This window comes from Capronia coronata (genome assembly GCF_000585585.1).
Source record: "Capronia coronata CBS 617.96 chromosome Unknown acBCG-supercont1.2, whole genome shotgun sequence".
Lineage (NCBI taxonomy): Eukaryota > Fungi > Ascomycota > Eurotiomycetes > Chaetothyriales > Herpotrichiellaceae > Capronia > Capronia coronata.
Window position 1 is genome coordinate 303344 of NW_006912894.1, and position 17858 is coordinate 321201.

Here is a 17858-nt window from a genome sequence, read left to right on the forward strand (position 1 = left end):
AAACGATGAGAAATGCGATTCTAAAGCCACGCCGCGCCGCCGCCACGACCCCTTTAAGTTCATTCTCGCTTGATATTCCTTGGCAGCGGAGCTCGATGAAGTCGGAGGACCTGTGAAAGAGGTTCCTGTGTGGTATATGGCTGTAGATTGCGCTGTTCCCGCCCCGCCAAGATCTTCCTGGCGCACGAGAAAGGCAGGTGGATGGCATGCAAGAGCTGCTGTCGACGACGCAGTCGGGTTAGAAGCCGTTGGTTAGTTGGCGAATGGCGTAACAAAATCAAGATGATCAATATCTACGTAGGTATAGTAAGAGATAAGGAACTGTTCCTGGCCAATCAGAATACTCATGTGGCGATCTGGCCCATTTACCGTAATTCGTACTATCTAATAACGCGGGAGACCTTCTCACAGTAAGATTTGTTATTGGATCTCATGGAGTCTATTTTTCCATAGATTTCAACTGGAAGGTCACCATTGAGCTGGTCAACGATGGGAGGATGTGTATTTGGAATGCGATGGCAGGAAATGAGAGTCCAGTATGGTATCAACATCAACTCCGGTCAAGTTCAAATCGAAGTCCAACTCGAAGGCGGCCGCGGCGTCCCAAGCTGAGTTCAAGTTGGATGATGGCGGCGCCAAGACCGTTTGGTCGGGGCGCTACGGCCTTGGCAGCGGACTGCGTCTCCGCCAGGGCACGTGCAGCGCATTATGGGTGTCTTTCTTCACATCGTCTCCGTATCACCCTCCGTATCATCACTGCAGTTGCGTTTCAACTACTGCGCCGTACAAGGCTGGCTCCCGCGCCGCAGGGCAACCAATCGCATCGCCTGCGCAAAATCTCGACGTGAAATAGTACTGTTGTACCCCGGCTGTTCATCGTGTTCATGCATGTCAATGTCTAATAAACACTGAAAGGGGCGGTACTTATACACAGTACACCGCTACCACCTACACCTCTAATACCAGACCGCCTTTTCACTCATCTTGAGGGCGATCGTAGAAGAGACACAACACCTCCACCGCAACGATGAGGCTCACAGCCGATCTCATCCACAACTCCCTATCCTATCTCAATCCTCTGAAAGAGCGTGAACTGGATCTCCGAGGTACGTCTGAAAAGAGCAGATACTACACTTTGTCTTGAAGATTGTTTGTCCAGAAGAGCAAGAGCACAAGCATAAGCATAAGCAAAGACGAAGAGCATGAACAGACCATAATTGACCACACCTTTTCCCGGGTTGTGTAGGCCATAGAATCCCTGCCATCGAGAACCTGGGTGCCGCAGGCCCACAAGATGCCATCGACTTCACCGACAACGACATCGCCATCCTCACCAACTTTCCACTTTCCCCGAGACTGAATACCCTTCTGTGTGCGCGGAATCGGATACAAGGCGTGGACAAGAAGATCGCGGAACAATTACCGAATCTGACCACGTTGGTCCTGACGGCGAACCATGTCAAAGAGCTGGCTGACTTGGAGGGGTTGACTCTGTGTGGAAGATTGACGCATTTGAGCCTGCTGGAGAATCCCGTGACGAGAAAAGAGGTGAGTTAGTTGTCCTGCAATATAGGCAGCCAGGCGAGATACGATCTTGGAGACACCATCAGGAGAAAGCACGTCAATGGGCTGACTTGTTTCCACCTTGCCAGCATTATCGATTATATCTGATTTGGGCGGTCCCGTCGATACGCTTCCTCGATTTCCAGAAGGTCAGAGACGCAGAGCGGGAACAGGCAAAAGAATTGTTCGGAACTGCGGACGCGCCGACCGAATTGGCAGCCAAGATCAGAGGTGTCAAGAGTCGGACATTTGATGTTTCCGCAACGGGAATTAATGGCAAGGCGGAGGGTGCGAGAAAGGGCGTGCGGACACAGCTGACCGAGACGGAAAAGAAGAGGGTACAAGAGATGATCAAGAATGCAAAGAGTCTGGCCGAGATTACGCGGATTGAGAAGGATCTGGCGGAGGGGAGGATCCCTGCTGGGGCGGCCGATGCTGATCGAACAGTCTCGTGAAAGAACAGAGGATGGCGTGGCAGGGAATGACCGCTTATGGTCAACCATCTGGATCGAGGTCTAGTCCAGTGGAATGCCAGTGGTTGGTCAAGCATTACCGAAACAGCTTGCTCGGATACCAGCGTATCCCAAGAATTTACGATCGCATTGAAGAAAATGCAGATGATCCATCGAATACCAAATCTAATGATATTCCCCAAGCCTGCCACAGTCCACCACTCCAATGCGTGCTGGTATCCAACAATCCACACAACTCGACTACGAATCATGGCCATCATTCCAACAAGAACTTGAGGAACGCCTGGCTCACGACCAATCCATCATGAGGCAAGCCGGCTTTCCCGATATGCTCCTGGAAGGCCTTGTCGTCGAAAATGCCTGTCGCGTGTCTCGTGTTGATGATCTCGGTCATGATCTCCTGGTTGAACTCGGGGTGTCCTTGGACCGTGAAGAGTCGTTTCGGGGAGTACATTCCTTGGACTTTGCAGACCGGGGAGGAGCCGAGCTCTTCCACGCCTTCCGGGTAGTAGAAGACACAGTCGCGATGCATTTGGTGGATGCGCTGAAGCGGGTCACAGTAGTGGGTTAGCCCAATAGTCTCATCAATGCAAGCAACGGACATTGTAAAATCTGCTTTCCGTGAGGCATGCCAGAAATGCCGACTGCCGGCAAAAAAAGGGCACAGCATGCACATGAACACACAAAACCAGACTTACAATCTTGTCAACCCCAAAAAGCTCCTTGCCCTTGGCCGACAGTTGGACGTCGTTCACCGCCGCCTCCCATCCCGCGGGATTGCGACCGACCTCGGCCTTCAAGGCACGACCGACAATCTGATGGCCGAAGCACACGCCGATCACGCGGACCTTGGTCTCGGTCAGGATTTTGGCGGTATAGTCGACCAGTTTGTTGATCCAGGGTGTATCAGCGAACGAGTCGTGTTCTAAACAGAAAGAAGAAAGAAAAGAAGCCGTCAGTAATCCGTTCTTTGTGCTGTAAACCCATCCGTTCTGTGTATAGTAGGCGCAAGAGAAAGTAACCCATTTCCACCATCCCCTATCTCTCGGAAAGCGATGAGCCTATCCTCATCCAGCTCTTTCCACGAGCACACCGTGAGATTCCATCCCTCTCACAACTATAGCGGTGGTGGCCTTGATATATCATATTGCGGGCAGGACAACTTACTCGAACCTGTGATCAAGATAGCATCGATCGTGGACGGGTCGGGATACTTGTCCGGCTCCGATTCAACCTGCCATCTCGAGAACTCGAGCCCGGTGTCGGGGTCGAGATCTGGTCGGTTCAACGCCCTGGCGCCCGCGCGGAGCAGGAGTTCAAACACGCCACCGTAGCCTTGGTACTTTTTCTTGGTCTCGGGCAGAGGCGTGTCACATTCGAGGATGGCGATGCGTAACGGTCGGGGGACTTTGAGGTTCATATTTGTTTCGGAACGACCGCCTCAGCGTAGTACCGGAGGGTCCGAGAATGGCTTGGAACAGGGATTGTCGCCAGGCTCAGCTTGCGATCACAGCCTGAGGTGATCGGAACAGGCTTTAGTATGGGAATCGCCCACCACGCCCGTCGCCCTTCGCCCCTTCGGGATGAGTCACTACCGAACCGCGTATTCTGATTGGCGATGAGGGAATTATGTAAGCGCCAAGGCTCGGTGAACCCTCCGAGGACCCGCGGGATCCACATGCGGAATCTTGTATCTACTGCAGATACCTATTTAGGTATCGACTCAACTTTTCTCATCTATCCATCTACACCCATCCATTCATCCATCCATTGTTCCATTCGAGGTCTCGACCTCCGCTCCAGATTTCCTGGACTGGACAAGTTATAGTACAGTCTTATCACGGACCACGCTTACATCTACTTATATCTATCTTCACCGAACAGCCGTGGTACAAGGCAGCTCAGCTCCCCGGCCGGCATCAAGGCCAAACACCGGGGCATTCGGGACCTGGTCCGCGTCGTCTTGTCGGCTTCTCCTGACAGGAGGAAAGTCAGACGGCTCTTAGCTTTCTCGTGGACTATCTTGAGTTCGCCCGGAGCCCCTCATATGGCTCTGGTGGCATCATGTCCAACCACACTGAAGCCAACCGACCACTGGTCGACCCAACTGCCGAAGAAGCAGATGGCCATCAACCTACAGAGACGACCAGTCTCCTCCCCAAACCAAAAGCTGCGGACGAGAAGCCCGCCGACGTGCACTATCGCAACATTACGGGTCCCCGCTTCCGCTTCCTCTTCGCCAGCATCATCTTCGGGTCAACCATTGCCTTTTTCGATAGTACCCTGATGGCCTCGGCACATCCCGTGATCACTTCCTACTTTCACGCCTCCAATGCAGCGTCTTGGGTCAGCACCGTCTTCTACTTGACGTCGACGGTCTTCCAGCCCCTCTACGGTCGCCTGTCTGACACAATTGGCCGGCGGCCTGTGTTTCTGGCTGCCATCACCATGTTCTTTCTTAGTACGGCATGGTGTGGTGCCGCCGGCAATATTGGCAGCTTCATTGCCGCTCGGGGAGTCTGCGGATTGGGCGCCGGCGGCGTCATTTCCATGGCAGGCATCTTGACAAGCGATGTAGTCAAGATCGAGTATCGAGGCATCTATCAAAGTTACTTCAATGTGGTACGTCTCCGATATCCTGGTATCCAACTGTCCTCTATGGTTCCTCCCTTCCCTGGTCAGCCTGAGCATGTTCGGGTGCAACGCTTCCTCATGACAGTCACTAACATGAAGCTGCTTTTCAGTCATATGGTCTCGGTAACGGCCTGGGTGCCGCACTGGGCGGGCTCCTTTGCGATCGCCTTGGCTGGCGCGCCGCATTCTACTTGCAGCTTCCATTCATCTTCGTCTACGGGATGCTCGCCTTCTTGTCCTGCCCTGCCGACCTAGGCCCGAATCTTGCCAAAACCCAGGGCAAAACCATCCGGGAGTCCTTCAAGACGTTTGACAGTCTAGGCGCCATTTTCCTGACAGTCACCGTCAGCTGCCTCATCCTTGGCGTCAACCTCGGCGGCAACGTCTTTCCCTGGACCCACCCGGTGGTGATCAGCAGTCTTGTCCTGTTCGTCGTAGCAGCGGCCTCTTTATACTTCGTCGAACGAAAGGCGTACCTACCCATCATGCCCGTCAAGCTTTTGTCGACCATCCCAACCGCGAACCTGATGTTTTCCAACGTCAGCGGGGCCATCGCCACAAACACCATCATCTTCAACGTCCCCCTCTACCTGCAGGCAGTCAGGCAAACGAGTCCCACCGAGTCCGGTCTGTTTCTGATCTCGCCTCTTATAGGCGGCACCATCACTTCGGTTTCCGTGGGGTTCTATATCACCAAAACGCGCCGACTGAAGGGGCCCATCACCGTCGGCACGGGCGCATCCCTGATCGGGACCATTCTGGCTGCCTGTCTGAGGGGCGACACGCCAAAGTGGGCAGTCCCCCTCCTGATTCCGTGGTGCTACACCGGGCAAGGCTTGTTCTTCCCCGCAACCACTGTCTCGGTGCTGTCGCTGCATTCTCAGGACGAGCAAGCGGTGGTAACGACCACGCTAGGCCTGCTGCGCAACTTGGGTGCCATCTTGGGCGTCGCCATCAGTAGTTGGGTCCTTCAGAACGCGCTCCTGGTCTATCTCTACCGCCTAGTCACCGCCCCGGACGAAGCGGCCAAGGAAGCCATCATCCGCACGGTCCGCAAGTCGATTCAGTCAATCGCCACCCTGGATCCCCTGCACAAGGGACAGGTCATTGATGCCTACGCGCAGAGTATTCGTGTCACCTTCGCGGTCGGCATCATTTTCACGTTCCTGAGTATCGTGCTTGTATGGCCCATCTCTCTGCCAAGACTGAAGGGCCAAGACGAAATGGACAGAGAGAACCCTGGTCTTTTGCCACCCGCCGCGGACGAGGAGGGTGTCTTCTCCGACGACGACACCGAAGAGGACGACAATGTCAGCGAGGCATCCCTGGCCATAGCACGAACCACGTCGTCCATTCACCGCACCACTACCAACCGAAGTGTTCGCACAGCAGGATCGGGGTCGAGCAGGACAGTTCCGCATGCGAACAGGCGGCCAAGTTTCACTCTCAATTTCTAGTTACGTCTTGTCCCCCCGGACAGACGAACAAACTTACTATGGCTTTTGCTTTCCAACCTCCGGATCTCCCAGAAGCACGAACAACTACCAGGCAAAAGGCAGCCCGGGGCTACGGGCATGATTCATGGGCTGTATCGATATGGCTCCCAAGAATCCGAGCCAAACAGAATCCCTCATCTGGAAAAGGTGGCGTTTCACCCGTGGTTGTTATTCCTTGCAGGCGTCTTCCTAGGGCCAAATCAATTGGTTGCCTATGGCAGACGGGGGCTATAAACCATTAAAAGAAAGGTGTGGTGGAACATGGCGTTACGGGTCGATATCTCACTGACCGATATAAAAAAGAGGTAAAGCAACACTACTGGACTGTACATAATATCTGCCGCAACCTGCCGATTGTTACCAACCATCTGGTTGTATATATATACACCACAAATATACATACGTTCATCGATGGCTCGATGGCCCGATGGCTCGATCTTCTGGCATTTGCCACGACTTGAGGAGTTTGACTTGACGCTGCCGTATACCTAAATGAGGACTGGAGCTTGGAAGCCTGTCTTGCATGAAAATATACATTGATTACATTCCTCGCTCAAAGAGGAAAGAAAGTAGGAACGGGCTCGGCCTCTGTCGGGAGCTGCCTGACTTGGTATTGAAACTTGAACCCATCCAGACATTGAGATGCTTTGCTAGGAGATGACAATCACGAAAGATGCTGCATAGTCATGAAGTGTCTTGCCGTACCCCTGCAAACTCCAGATATGAGCAGCACTGGTGTACAAGCCAGCTGCCGGGGCTACCACCGTGGCTGTTGAGAGTCCAATCTATGGCTATATCGCACTATCATACCTATGCATGGCCCAGCGTTATCCAATCACTTTCGGCCCATGGCCTTCTCCACGAGCTCCAGGGCAGCCATGACTTTCTCGTCCATCTGCCTCCGGCCCACGATAGTGAGGCTAACAGGCGCGCCGACCCATTTCTGCGGATCATACAGATCATAGTTGTATTTATCCTGGTCGTTCATCGGCACATAGTTTTCGTCCTTCTTATCCTTGTCCGGATCGACAAAGGTCACGGGAAATACGGCGGCCGGATAATCCAGCAGATTCCACTGACTCGTGTATGGCCAGTATGTGGCCGTATCGTGCAGCGGCGCTGCCCCGGGGGTCGTCGGGCAGATGATAACGTCGACTTCCTTGCCCGACTCAGCCATGCTGCTCCAATGCGCGGCATATTCGTCCCGGTACGTGTCGCGCTCCACACAGAGGTCCCAGTATTCGTGCATAGTACGGTTCTTCACGTTCGGTTGCTCGACGATGAACTTGGTCAGTGGCATGATCGGCTCGCCGCTTTCTTTGATCGGGGCCAGGATCGCTTCGCCGCCGTCCGGGAAGTAAAGGCCCGACACGATATCCCAGGCCTTGTCGTGCTTGTAGGGCTCCCAATCCACGACGTCCATTCCGGCGGCTTTGCACGCGTCAGCGACCATCTGCAACGCTCGGATCACCGGTGGGTGAGGCTTGACCACGCCGTCGTGCCATTCGATGGCGACTTTCAGGGGCGCCGTGATCGTCTCGGGTGTCCATGGCTTCACCGTGAGACCGGCGTCGTGGCGCCACGGTTCGTTGTCGAGGATCGTCTTCATGAAGAGATTGATCGTCTCGCGACTTTGTGCGAGAGGCCCAATCGTGCCATGGATTGATTCTTTCCCGGCTGCCACGTGTTTCATTCCCTTGCCGGGAATGCGTTTCGTCGTGGGCTTGAACCCATACACGCCATTGTTGCTGGCTGGGGCGCGCACGCTGCCGCCGATGTCTCCTCCCAAGCCCTGCAAATATGTTGTAGTTAGCATGCTGCATGTATTTCATGAATCATGGTTGATTGAAGCGCCAATAAAGTCCATACCAAGACACTGCCCTTGAAGCCTACAAGGGCTCCTTCCCCACCGCTGCTTCCGCCGCTGGTTAAATTCCTGTTCCACGGATTGACGGTTTTGCCGTAGATGTTGTTGTCACATTCCAAAGCCATCAATGTTTGTGGGCCGGTCGTTCTGGCGTAGTATACGCATCCAGCGTCGTAGAGGTAGTCATTTACTGGATTTGTCGCGCCGGGTGTACCGATCCAGGCGACGTAAGAAGCGTGATTTGTCGTCTTCTCGCCGAACATGGAATGGTGCTCTTTTCTACATAGTTGGATTAGCATCTTTTCGGGGGATGTATCTCCGTTTCCACTCTGATGGAAAACTCTCATAGTTCAGAGTGTTAGAGCACCACCGAGGCTTCAAGCCCATTATTGCAATGCAAGTCATAGCGTTTGAAACAAAACGTACAGGTTGGAGTGAACAAAGAAACCTTCTCATTTCTCAGAAGTAATTTGGGCACTCATCGGACTGGGTTCTCTGCGGCAGAACAGAAAAGAAAGAGAGAAACACCCAGACAAGGGGGCTACTTACACAGAGATCGGTAGACCATGTAGAGGACCGACGGGCTCGGGTAAGGAGTCGAGGTATTTCGCTCTCTCAATCGCCTCATCCCACATGAGTTCGGTCACACAGTTAAGCTAGAAGCCAGGCATGAACGTCTCAGTTGTCTCGTACTCTCAGTTCAGCAGAGCTAGGCTTACCGCGTACTGAGCGAGAGCTGCTCTGCGCAGAAAGGCTTTTGTTAGCTCCTCAGAAGTGACCTGCTTGGTCCGTAGCATTTGCAGAAGTTCAACGGCATCGTAGTTCTGCGTAAGCTCATATTCTCGCGCTGTGAGGTACTGTTTGGGTAGATCTTGTGAAGACAGTGGCAGAGGGTCCGGTAGAGGCGGAAAAGGAGGTTCAACCTTGCTCAGGGTCGAGTCACGATAGTCTCGAGCGCTTTTGGCCTTTTCTTCCCATGGTTTCAGGGCCATGATGCAACAAGTATTCCTTTCGATCTATCGAAAGACTTGTCTGGTTGACTGGGGTTGTCACAGAACCCTGCTTTTCTCTCTCTTCCTCATCGACCGTTGAGCGAACAGGGGTTGGCAGATATATAACAATCTCACATGATTGTAAGGTCCTGTGCGACTGGCAGCCAGGCTGCTTCAGGTATCTTTAAGAGTGGGCCTTCTGGCTGTTTCGGTTGTCTGTTGAGCCATGTTTTTGGTTATCTCTCCTGCCTCTCTGGGAGATAAGATTGTGAGGTGGACGGAGTATGGCGCCAAACGAACTGCGAGACTTAGTTATGCAATATGTGCCTATCGTGAGGCCAACGACCATCACCATCAGGGACATTGATAACGAGACAACCCTTGTAGCCCTTAGGAGCTCATTAGGCAGGGACATAGTACAGTAGTGCCGATTATGGACTGCGACGAGAGCCTGTTTAGTAGAAGACTTCGATAGGAACAATGTCAGCCGGCCTATAAGCTCTTCAATGGCTTATCCATGGGAAGAGGAGCTGGCAATTTCTGATTGGGTCAACAACCTTGCATATCAAACCGTCCCGGTCCCGAGATGGATACTCTCGCAGATCCGAGCCAGGGTTCGAGGATAGGTGTGGCTATGGAAACAGTCTTGAATATCTAAAAGGATCACCGAGCCCGCTCGGTACCCGACAAAGGCCAAATTGACCTTGATGTCTACGGGCATCGGCCACCTTTCGTAGGCCGGTGGTTTGTGATACTCCAACCGTACAGGCGATTTATGGGTTCCATACTTCGGAGGTGCGGTGCTCGGAATCGCTGCCAGATGTTTGAGGACGGGGCATGTTGTCTCTCCCAATTCGCATATGCTCAAGAGGATGCAGAAGCTAACGACCTCAACCGACAAGCGAATGGGCCTCCCCACATGGATGGGTATGACAGTGCGCTCGGAGTCGGGTTCATACTATCTCTCCTGCCAGATTAGGTGCTTGTTTGTCAGTCGGCACAAGCGATCAAGAATATGCGGCATGCCAAACTGTGGCTCAAGGTGTCATGTATATCATTTGCCTGTTCGTTATCCAGTGGTCTCTCGGTGCTCTCACCAACGATCCGCGTTGCAGTCGATATGCAAGCCTGTTCATGGGAACAACAGTCCTCGGCATGTACATATCTTCCATGATCGACTCGAAGAATGTCTTCTATGTCAATCAGTTGATCGTACAGTTCTGTCTGTACGTTGCGGTCCGGCGTTTGTATCTTTCATTGTATACAGATATATCAAGATTCAAACCCATCAGTTAGTTCCTCCAAGATAATGTCGTTGTGTCCCATAAATGGGCACACCATTCCAGGGTTTCAGGCTCGGTGGCAGAAGAGCAAATTGAAAAAGAAGACCAGAAAATCACAGTGACACGACTTGACCAGGTGCATTTCGATAACTGGGGACAGGCGTGTATTGTACACGAGAGAGATAACTTACTTCCCAATGCGATTTCCGAGCGAAAAGGGGGATTGATGGCGCGAGTCAGCGATAGGTCACGTTGGGTGTTGAACTGACTCGTGGAGTACGTACACAGTAAATATTGTCTTCGAGTTCGCATGACGGCGACGCGCCTGTGTCTCAGCAGCAACACGGAAGGTGCCTAGATGGTTTGATCGAGAATCGATACGTTAGAGGAAGTATAGGTTTCACAAATCCAGCCAGTCTCCCGAACTCCAATAGAACGCCATGTGGTAAGAGTCGATTCCTTTCGCAACCCCTGATCCAACCTCAACCCCCAGACAGAATACTAAGTCTCGACGTCTAACCAGCAAACACATTCTGAACGCCCAAGTGTCGATACGGTCGCCATGCTGTAAGTTCCACCACATAGTCTATTGGGCATTACTGCGCCCTTTGAACGCGCACTGATTGCGCAACCCCCATTGTCAGGTCGGAAGTGGTTCGACTGTGCAGAGTGCCATGCCGAGCAAGAAGACCATCCACTGTTACAGAGTTTTGACATGGTAAGCCAGATGCACGAAGGGTTCCAATAGTCCTCTCGCTGATGCGTGATATAGACTTTCGTCTGCAAAAAGTGTAAGAAAGCTTTCCGGAAAAACACAAAGGACTGGGATGAGAGGTGAGGCGACTTCCCTGGCACTCGTCGACAAAATGGTCAAGGCTGAAAGGGAATCAGTGACGAGTACTGTCCGAACTGCGACAATCACTTTGTCATCGAAGCAGCTACGCCCAAGGCGGCCCTGAAGGTTGAGAGCGAGGATACGCGGATGGATGCCAGGTAAGCCTGCTGCTGTCCACGAGGGAAACAGAGTTGACAAGTGGTAGGATGCTCAAGGACGACCGTGTCAAACAGCCAGAGAAGCAGTCCATATTCGACATAAAGGATTGGAACGGGCGGCTAGGCTAATCTCAAGCTCAAGCTCACTGTGCGAGATGCATTGATTGAGCGCTGTACTACTTAGGCAATTGAGTCTCGGCGTCTACTATGCTACGCTATTCTGCAAAATGAAGTAATGATGCGCTGTTGGGCATCGAGGCCACACCGCAACGATATGTCAATGATATAACAGTGCGACGACGGGAAAAAGCATGGAAAGCCCACTTGGATTTATTCAGTACCAAAACTCCGGACGCTAATGCAAAGGACGTGTCAACAGGTGTCTGATGGTCAAATATCACCACTACCTTCGCCCTCAGCTAACGGCCGCGTTGGCAGTGATGCTGTGCCGGAGCCGCCCTGTCTTCCCGGCTTCTTCTTTGCTTGTTCTTCTTGCTTTTCGGCCTCAATTGTCTTGACGTATTGCTCGATCTCCTCGGCTGGGAGCATCTCCATCGTCTTTCCTGGTGCCATGATGGCAATCTCAATATTCTTGGCTCCTGTTTGAACAACCTCCAGAAGTGACTTGACGGTCAAGGAAATGGTGGCCTCTCGGTCCATGTCGTCTTTGTGGTTCCGTTCGAGGAACTCTCGTACAGTCTTGCTAGATCTTCCGATGGCATTTGCTTTCCTGGGTCAAGTCAGTCTCAGTCCCGCACTGCTGCAACATATCGGATAGTCCTACCAAGCAGAGTAGATGCCGGAAGGCTCTGTTTGATACAGCTTCGGTTCGCTGCTGCCCTTGTCGAATCCAATGATGAGTGTGCTGATACCGAAGGGTCTCACACCGCCACTCTGAGTGTATCTCTGTTGCACACCAGCAACATATTTTGTAATGTACTCAATCGTGACGGGATCTTCCACGGTGAGGCGATGCGACTGGGCCTCTACCCTTGCCTTGTCGACCAATATCCGGGCATCGGCGTTGAGACCGGCGAAAGCGAGACAAACGTGACGGTCGATCAATCCGATTTTCGAAGGTGTGATCCGAGTATCTTGAAGCTTCATGGCCGACTTCTTCTCGCATCCTAAGACCACGATGTCCTTCCCCTTCACACCGACCGCGCAGGTCCCTCGTTTGACTGCCTCGAGTGCATATTCAACCTGGAAGACGTGCCCATCAGGACTGTGCTTTGTTAGTCGATAGATCTCATAAGGCTCGACGTGTTGCGGTAGTACCTAAAGACTGCTTCGGTCAGCTATGTTATGTTGGAGACGAGCCCGAGGTTTAACTTGCCTGATAGTGCACGATCGTAACCTGAAGCCATCTTTCACACCACTCAAAATCTCACGAATGAAGCGGATGCAATGAGCACTTTCAAGCTGCCAGTGTAGCGTTGAAGTGGTCAATTAGTGTTCGTCACAGAACTAATGCGAAAGATGTTGGAGATACTTCATCGCTCCTGCGACTGCAGTACTAGCAGTGTTACGCGGTAGCCGCGTGCCTGCTGTCTATTGCCAAGCCAGGAGGTCGGCACATGGAGGTGTAGTACTCCACCCAACAAGTACGGTGAGGTTTCCACTGACCGGAAAGCATATTTGTTGTTTCTTAGTTGCCGTACGCGTCGAGGGTATGAAAGATTGTCCCACGTTGTTACTAAGTACATCTCGAGTGGACGATGAGTTTGCAAGATACAACGATGCAAACGGGGAAACTTGACCTAGAATCGCGAGCGTGGCCCACGCGGTGTATGTTCGCTCAACACTCCGCCGTATCCGGTCATGTGATCCTTTTTATGTAACAATTCAACATCTCCGATTGGCCCCATCAGTGAGCTTCAACAACTTGAACCTCATCTCGACATCAACGTTCTTCGATCACGAGCAGTCACACAGCAGGGACAAGTCGTCCGCCATGACTTCCTTAGCATCTTCCGTGCGGACACGGATCCCTAGGATCGTGGACTATGCCGCCAGGACATCCTCTCGGTCTCTATCTACCTCAGCGCACCTCCTGCGAGAAGGACCCGGGACCGGCTCGACCTTCATACAAGCCAACGACCCTTCGCCTCGGAAGTTGACGCCCAATGTCTCCAAGACCAACGAGACGCCGGTGGATGCGATGGGCAATCAGGATGCGCCCGTGCAAGAGTTGGCCCATGTCGCGGAGGAACAGAGACAAATGCAGGCACCAAACAGAGCGAAGCCGTGGTCAAGAAGCCAGATGCCGAGGGAGCTGGCCATGACCGGACCAAGATTTGAACAAACCATTTTCGAACTTCAGGTGGGAAAATCTTGCCGTCTTTGACGAGAATCCCAGCTAAGATAGAAACCACAGCCGCAACCGTATGCTGCCATTGAGCTGATCCACAAACAACCTGTCAGATGGGTTGATGGCAAAAGCGTTGCTTGCGATGGCGGCGGCGGTCCATTAGGCCATCCCAGAATCTTCATCAACGTGGACAAGCCGCAGGTTTGCATGTGCACATACTGTGGGCTCCCATATGTAGGGCGACTTGGACCAGTGGATGCCACAGGAAGCTAACTTGTCACAGGCGAAAAAGGAGCACAAAAAGTATCTCGAATCGCTGCCGTCGACTCCCTATCCTCTTGCGCCGACGGGAGATCCTGCAGAGGTGGAGATGCCAGCCACTCCCACGATGAAGGGTGAAGTACAAGGCCATTATCCACTGTTGAAGGGTGAGCATGAAGCGCAGGGTGTTGATAATCAATCATTACACCAGAGGTGATTACAATGGGTTGAATGTACATACTCTGCTTTTTTTAGCGAGATGCGAAGAATTGTCTTATTCGGAGCCATCTCTGTTGGCGCCGTGATTGCTTCTATTGAACTACGCAAGGATTACAAGACAAAGAGGTGAAGTGCGCAAACATACCTTGCCCTACCGTGCCCGTGGACAGTGAATCAGGAAATGAACGCCCATGAATCGAATGATGGCCGATCCACGCCGTCTGATTGAAGTGAATGAAATCCGCCAGTTGATATAAGCTCGAAGGGGATGAGGGTCGGTATCTCCACCATAACCCTCACCGGCTAACGCGTGTACAAGTGCGCAAGCAACCCGAGCATTACGGCCATATAGTCCACCCACAAGCTACATATAGTCATCATCGAGTGTCTACCTAAGGCAAAGCGGCCTGCCCGAACCTACCACATCGACCATCGACCATCGACTTCCATAATGCCTCACGCGACAGGCGTATATATGGTGTCGAACTTCTTGTATCCCACACCCTCGACGAATGTCTGCATCCACGGGCCCTGCGTTGGGGCGTGGGCCAAGTCCCAGTAGAGCTTCGCATGTGCGTCGCCGTCGACGCGGTATTTGGGCGATCCGTCCGCCTTCCGTTCGTCGGCATAGTAGAACCTTCACACCGTTAGTCTCCCACGCGCGAATCCCCGAAGTGCCAGTGGATTGAGGGCTTACTTGTATCCACGGTCTTTGTACGCGTCCGAGGCAACCCAGATCATATGAGCAGCGCCCGACTTGCCGACGCCGGCGGAGAGAAATCTCGGGAGGATGGCGACGTTCAGGACATTGCCGGTGTAGATGAAGGTCCGCGCGGCTGACGCCGGAAGCTGGGCAAATCCAGAGACGGCCTGTTGCGCGGCGACAAAGGCACTGTAGATGTTGATGGTGGTGTCGACACTGAAGTCGGCCAAGGAGATGGCGAAGGGGTCGTCGGCGGGGGTGAAGTGCACGGCGGCGACTGCGACGCGTCAGTCAGTCGGCCGGCGACGGCACCGTGGGAGACGAGGACTTACCGTTGTAGACGACGACACTGGGGATGCCGAACACCTTCTTCACCCGGTCAAAGGCATTGACCACATCGTCGGTCTTGGAGAAGTCGCTCGGGATGTTCAGCTGGTTGTCGGTGCTGTCGACCTCCTTCAGGGCGCGGGCGGCGAGGGCGACCTTGTAGCCCTTAGAGGCAAAAGTGCGGGCGACGGCCTGCCCGATATTGGGGCCCGCGCCGAGGATGAGGACGACGGGGGATTTGGCGGCCATGATATGATGCTGGGTCGACTATGGATAAGTTTCTTGGGAGTATTTCTGACTTCTAGTTGGCTGTGCCTGAAACGGGGGAGAAGTCAAACCAAGCCTTCTGGCCGTTATATATAGCCAAGTACTTGGACACAGTCGTGCTTGTAGCACTCGGGGTATACGACTCGTATCTTGACCCCCATCAGCCATGGCACATCATGGTCGTCTTTGATGCGATCTTGAGCCCAAGGCATTTGTCAGCGGAGTACGAACAAATAAGCCATAAGCATAAGCCAGAGCTCGGTCGGTCGTGCCCGGACGTTGCTCCTCCTTGGAATAAAGGATAAGACGGACAGTGTGCCTGTTCCCAGAGATACAATCATCAACTCTTCAAGCGTTGACTCCTCCCATCTCCACTCACTCACTAGTATCCCTCCATGCCAGACCCCCGGGCACACGAGTCCAGCAACATATCCCTCAAGCCGATCACTTTCTGGCGCCATGGCATCGGCTCAACGAGGTTAATCAATCTTCCCGTGCCGCGATGATTGTATTATATCGGGATATCGATATTAATTTGCTATGAGGGGAGGAGGGTTACACAGGGTGCTCCTTTATTGATGGACGTCCTATTAGGCTGGACTATACCTGCGTATTCTGATTGGCTGGATGCCATCTACTGAGCACGTGAAATCATGACGTAGCGGCGTCGAGTGCGTAGTACGATGATTCTGGAAATCGAGTGCTCACACCTTGAACCCGAACGTTGCCCTTTTTCTTTCTCGTAAATGCCTGCGACAAACATCACTCAATCCAAGTATTTTACAGTTGTCTGCGTCCTGATCATTGTTGTCGCCTTCTTCCCTGGATTGCCTCAATTCCTGCTTGGGCTACCTTTCCGACTGATATTTCCCCGAGACCCGACGACCGCTCGCCCCATCATCAACTGTCCCCCCGGGTGTCTCCCTCTCGATACGCTCTCCAGCCTACCCTGCTTGACCGCCAGCAACATGTCCACCTCGTGGTTCCAGAAGACCTTCACTCTCCCGTCCAAGTCGCGAGGCTCCTACCTAGTGACAGACCACGTCGTCTCCTCATTACCAGAGCTGAAGAATTACAAAGTGGGCATGCTCAATCTGTTCATACAACACACTTCGTGCGCACTGTCGTTGAACGAGAACTGGGACACCGATGTAAGAGAGGACATGAGCGACGCGCTAGACCGGATTGCTCCAGAAGACCGGAAAGGAAACCTCTACAGACACTCGGCGGAAGGCTTGGATGATATGCCGGTAGGCCAACTGGTCAGAAATCATCTCTGCTCAGAGTCGCTGACAATCTACTAGGCACATATCAAGTCGGCGTTGATCGGGGCAAGCATCACGATTCCCATCACCGACGGGTCATTGAACACTGGCACGTGGCAGGGGATCTGGTATCTCGAGTTCCGGGCATCGAAGCATGCGCGAAAAGTAGTGGCCACCATTCAAGGCGAGAAGCGATGATCGGGCCATCGCCTCGGCGGCCAGGAAGGAATTAATAAATCTATCCAAAATTAACTGAGCTCCTCACTTTGACTGCGGTTTCTTTTGCTTCCATAACAGCCATGCCAACACCATCAGTCCCTTGACGCCTGTCGCTATCCACAAAGCTCCTTCGTAGCCGACATCCGACTTGACCAGGGCGCCACCGATAGTCGCACCAACAAAGAGCGCAACTGCACTCACGGCGCGTCTATTTCGGTCTGGATCCTCGAACAAGCCGGCAGTAAGCAGATGAGGATCGCTCATCAGGTCGCAGTATAAACTGGTCAACACCACCGTCGGCATGGAGTTGTATTTCAAGACGCGACTGGCAACGATTTGGCCGGCGCTTTGGAAGGCCAACAGCGCGATAGGACACAGCTCGATCCAATCGTATCTCCCACGCCCATGGTCGGAAGTATTGGGTTTCGTCCGCGGTGTCACGCCCGTAGTAATCAAGATGCAGGTGACGACCATGAAGAGGGTCTGGATGAGGAATGACGTTATCAAGACCCATCGTTTCAAGGCACCCAGGTAGCGATGATATCGCGCAAAGAAGAATGCGCCGAGGCAGAAAGCCAAGATGGCGACCAGCGATTTGACCCAGGTATATCGTGGGATGTCGGCAGGGAGATCGCTGACTCCAAGACCGGCGAAGATGGTATTGCCTTTAGTTCAACATGAGCTTTTGATCTTATCTTGAGCATCGTTCGATTCGCAAATTATCTAATTATCTTACCTGTCTGCATACTGACGAAGCAGTTATACGTGCTGAACACGACGCTGTCCACTATGCCCGAGACGAAAAAACATCCCACCAGAATGGTGTCTGCCCAGCGCGTGTCGATATCAGCTGTAAATCGGAGCCTCGCCCTCTGTGACCAAGACATAGTGGTTGTTGGAAAATCGGTATCGGTCACGGTGCCGTCCTTCTCGCGGATGGACTGGGGCGTCTCCATGGGGAAAAGGTCATATAGATGGTGTGGCG

The 17858-nt window shown here is 53.0% G+C and overlaps 10 protein-coding genes across 10 annotated transcripts; 5 read left to right on the forward strand and 5 right to left on the reverse strand.

Annotated features, from left to right (window-relative positions):
* Positions 1-1027: 1027 nt before the first annotated feature.
* Positions 1028-2018, forward strand: A1O1_01771 (U2 small nuclear ribonucleoprotein A'; the record flags this gene model as incomplete). The annotated part of the gene is made up of 3 exons (XM_007722683.1): positions 1028-1106; positions 1247-1548; positions 1653-2018. 3 exons carry the CDS (start codon positions 1028-1030, stop codon positions 2016-2018), a joined length of 747 nt encoding a protein of 248 aa, XP_007720873.1.
* Positions 2019-2292: 274 nt separating this feature from the next.
* Positions 2293-3456, reverse strand: A1O1_01772 (uncharacterized protein; the record flags this gene model as incomplete). Its single annotated transcript, XM_007722684.1, has 3 exons — positions 2293-2580; positions 2735-2961; positions 3204-3456. The coding sequence occupies 3 exons, from the start codon at positions 3454-3456 to the stop codon at positions 2293-2295; spliced, it is 768 nt and encodes a 255-aa protein (XP_007720874.1).
* Positions 3457-4100: 644 nt separating this feature from the next.
* A1O1_01773 (uncharacterized protein) lies at positions 4101-6127 on the forward strand (the record flags this gene model as incomplete). Its single annotated transcript, XM_007722685.1, has 2 exons — positions 4101-4658; positions 4781-6127. 2 exons carry the CDS (start codon positions 4101-4103, stop codon positions 6125-6127), a joined length of 1905 nt encoding a protein of 634 aa, XP_007720875.1.
* Positions 6128-7001: 874 nt separating this feature from the next.
* On the reverse strand, positions 7002-9025 carry A1O1_01774 (uncharacterized protein; the record flags this gene model as incomplete). The annotated part of the gene is made up of 4 exons (XM_007722686.1): positions 7002-7958; positions 8036-8312; positions 8583-8689; positions 8753-9025. 4 exons carry the CDS (start codon positions 9023-9025, stop codon positions 7002-7004), a joined length of 1614 nt encoding a protein of 537 aa, XP_007720876.1.
* A 1845-nt stretch (positions 9026-10870) lies between these two features.
* Positions 10871-11430, forward strand: A1O1_01775 (uncharacterized protein; the record flags this gene model as incomplete). Its single annotated transcript, XM_007722687.1, has 6 exons — positions 10871-10875; positions 10953-10962; positions 11015-11026; positions 11081-11142; positions 11200-11301; positions 11349-11430. The coding sequence occupies 6 exons, from the start codon at positions 10871-10873 to the stop codon at positions 11428-11430; spliced, it is 273 nt and encodes a 90-aa protein (XP_007720877.1).
* A 261-nt stretch (positions 11431-11691) lies between these two features.
* On the reverse strand, positions 11692-12408 carry A1O1_01776 (20S proteasome subunit alpha 4; the record flags this gene model as incomplete). The annotated part of the gene is made up of 2 exons (XM_007722688.1): positions 11692-12031; positions 12086-12408. The coding sequence occupies 2 exons, from the start codon at positions 12406-12408 to the stop codon at positions 11692-11694; spliced, it is 663 nt and encodes a 220-aa protein (XP_007720878.1).
* Positions 12409-13255: 847 nt separating this feature from the next.
* On the forward strand, positions 13256-14090 carry A1O1_01777 (NADH dehydrogenase (ubiquinone) Fe-S protein 6; the record flags this gene model as incomplete). Its single annotated transcript, XM_007722689.1, has 3 exons — positions 13256-13624; positions 13679-13846; positions 13896-14090. 3 exons carry the CDS (start codon positions 13256-13258, stop codon positions 14088-14090), a joined length of 732 nt encoding a protein of 243 aa, XP_007720879.1.
* Positions 14091-14548: 458 nt separating this feature from the next.
* On the reverse strand, positions 14549-15371 carry A1O1_01778 (uncharacterized protein; the record flags this gene model as incomplete). Its single annotated transcript, XM_007722690.1, has 3 exons — positions 14549-14729; positions 14790-15072; positions 15128-15371. 3 exons carry the CDS (start codon positions 15369-15371, stop codon positions 14549-14551), a joined length of 708 nt encoding a protein of 235 aa, XP_007720880.1.
* A 986-nt stretch (positions 15372-16357) lies between these two features.
* A1O1_01779 (RalA-binding protein 1) lies at positions 16358-16852 on the forward strand (the record flags this gene model as incomplete). The annotated part of the gene is made up of 2 exons (XM_007722691.1): positions 16358-16639; positions 16694-16852. The coding sequence occupies 2 exons, from the start codon at positions 16358-16360 to the stop codon at positions 16850-16852; spliced, it is 441 nt and encodes a 146-aa protein (XP_007720881.1).
* A 63-nt stretch (positions 16853-16915) lies between these two features.
* A1O1_01780 (uncharacterized protein) lies at positions 16916-17829 on the reverse strand (the record flags this gene model as incomplete). The annotated part of the gene is made up of 2 exons (XM_007722692.1): positions 16916-17538; positions 17610-17829. The coding sequence occupies 2 exons, from the start codon at positions 17827-17829 to the stop codon at positions 16916-16918; spliced, it is 843 nt and encodes a 280-aa protein (XP_007720882.1).
* Between the last annotated feature and the right edge of the window lie 29 nt (positions 17830-17858).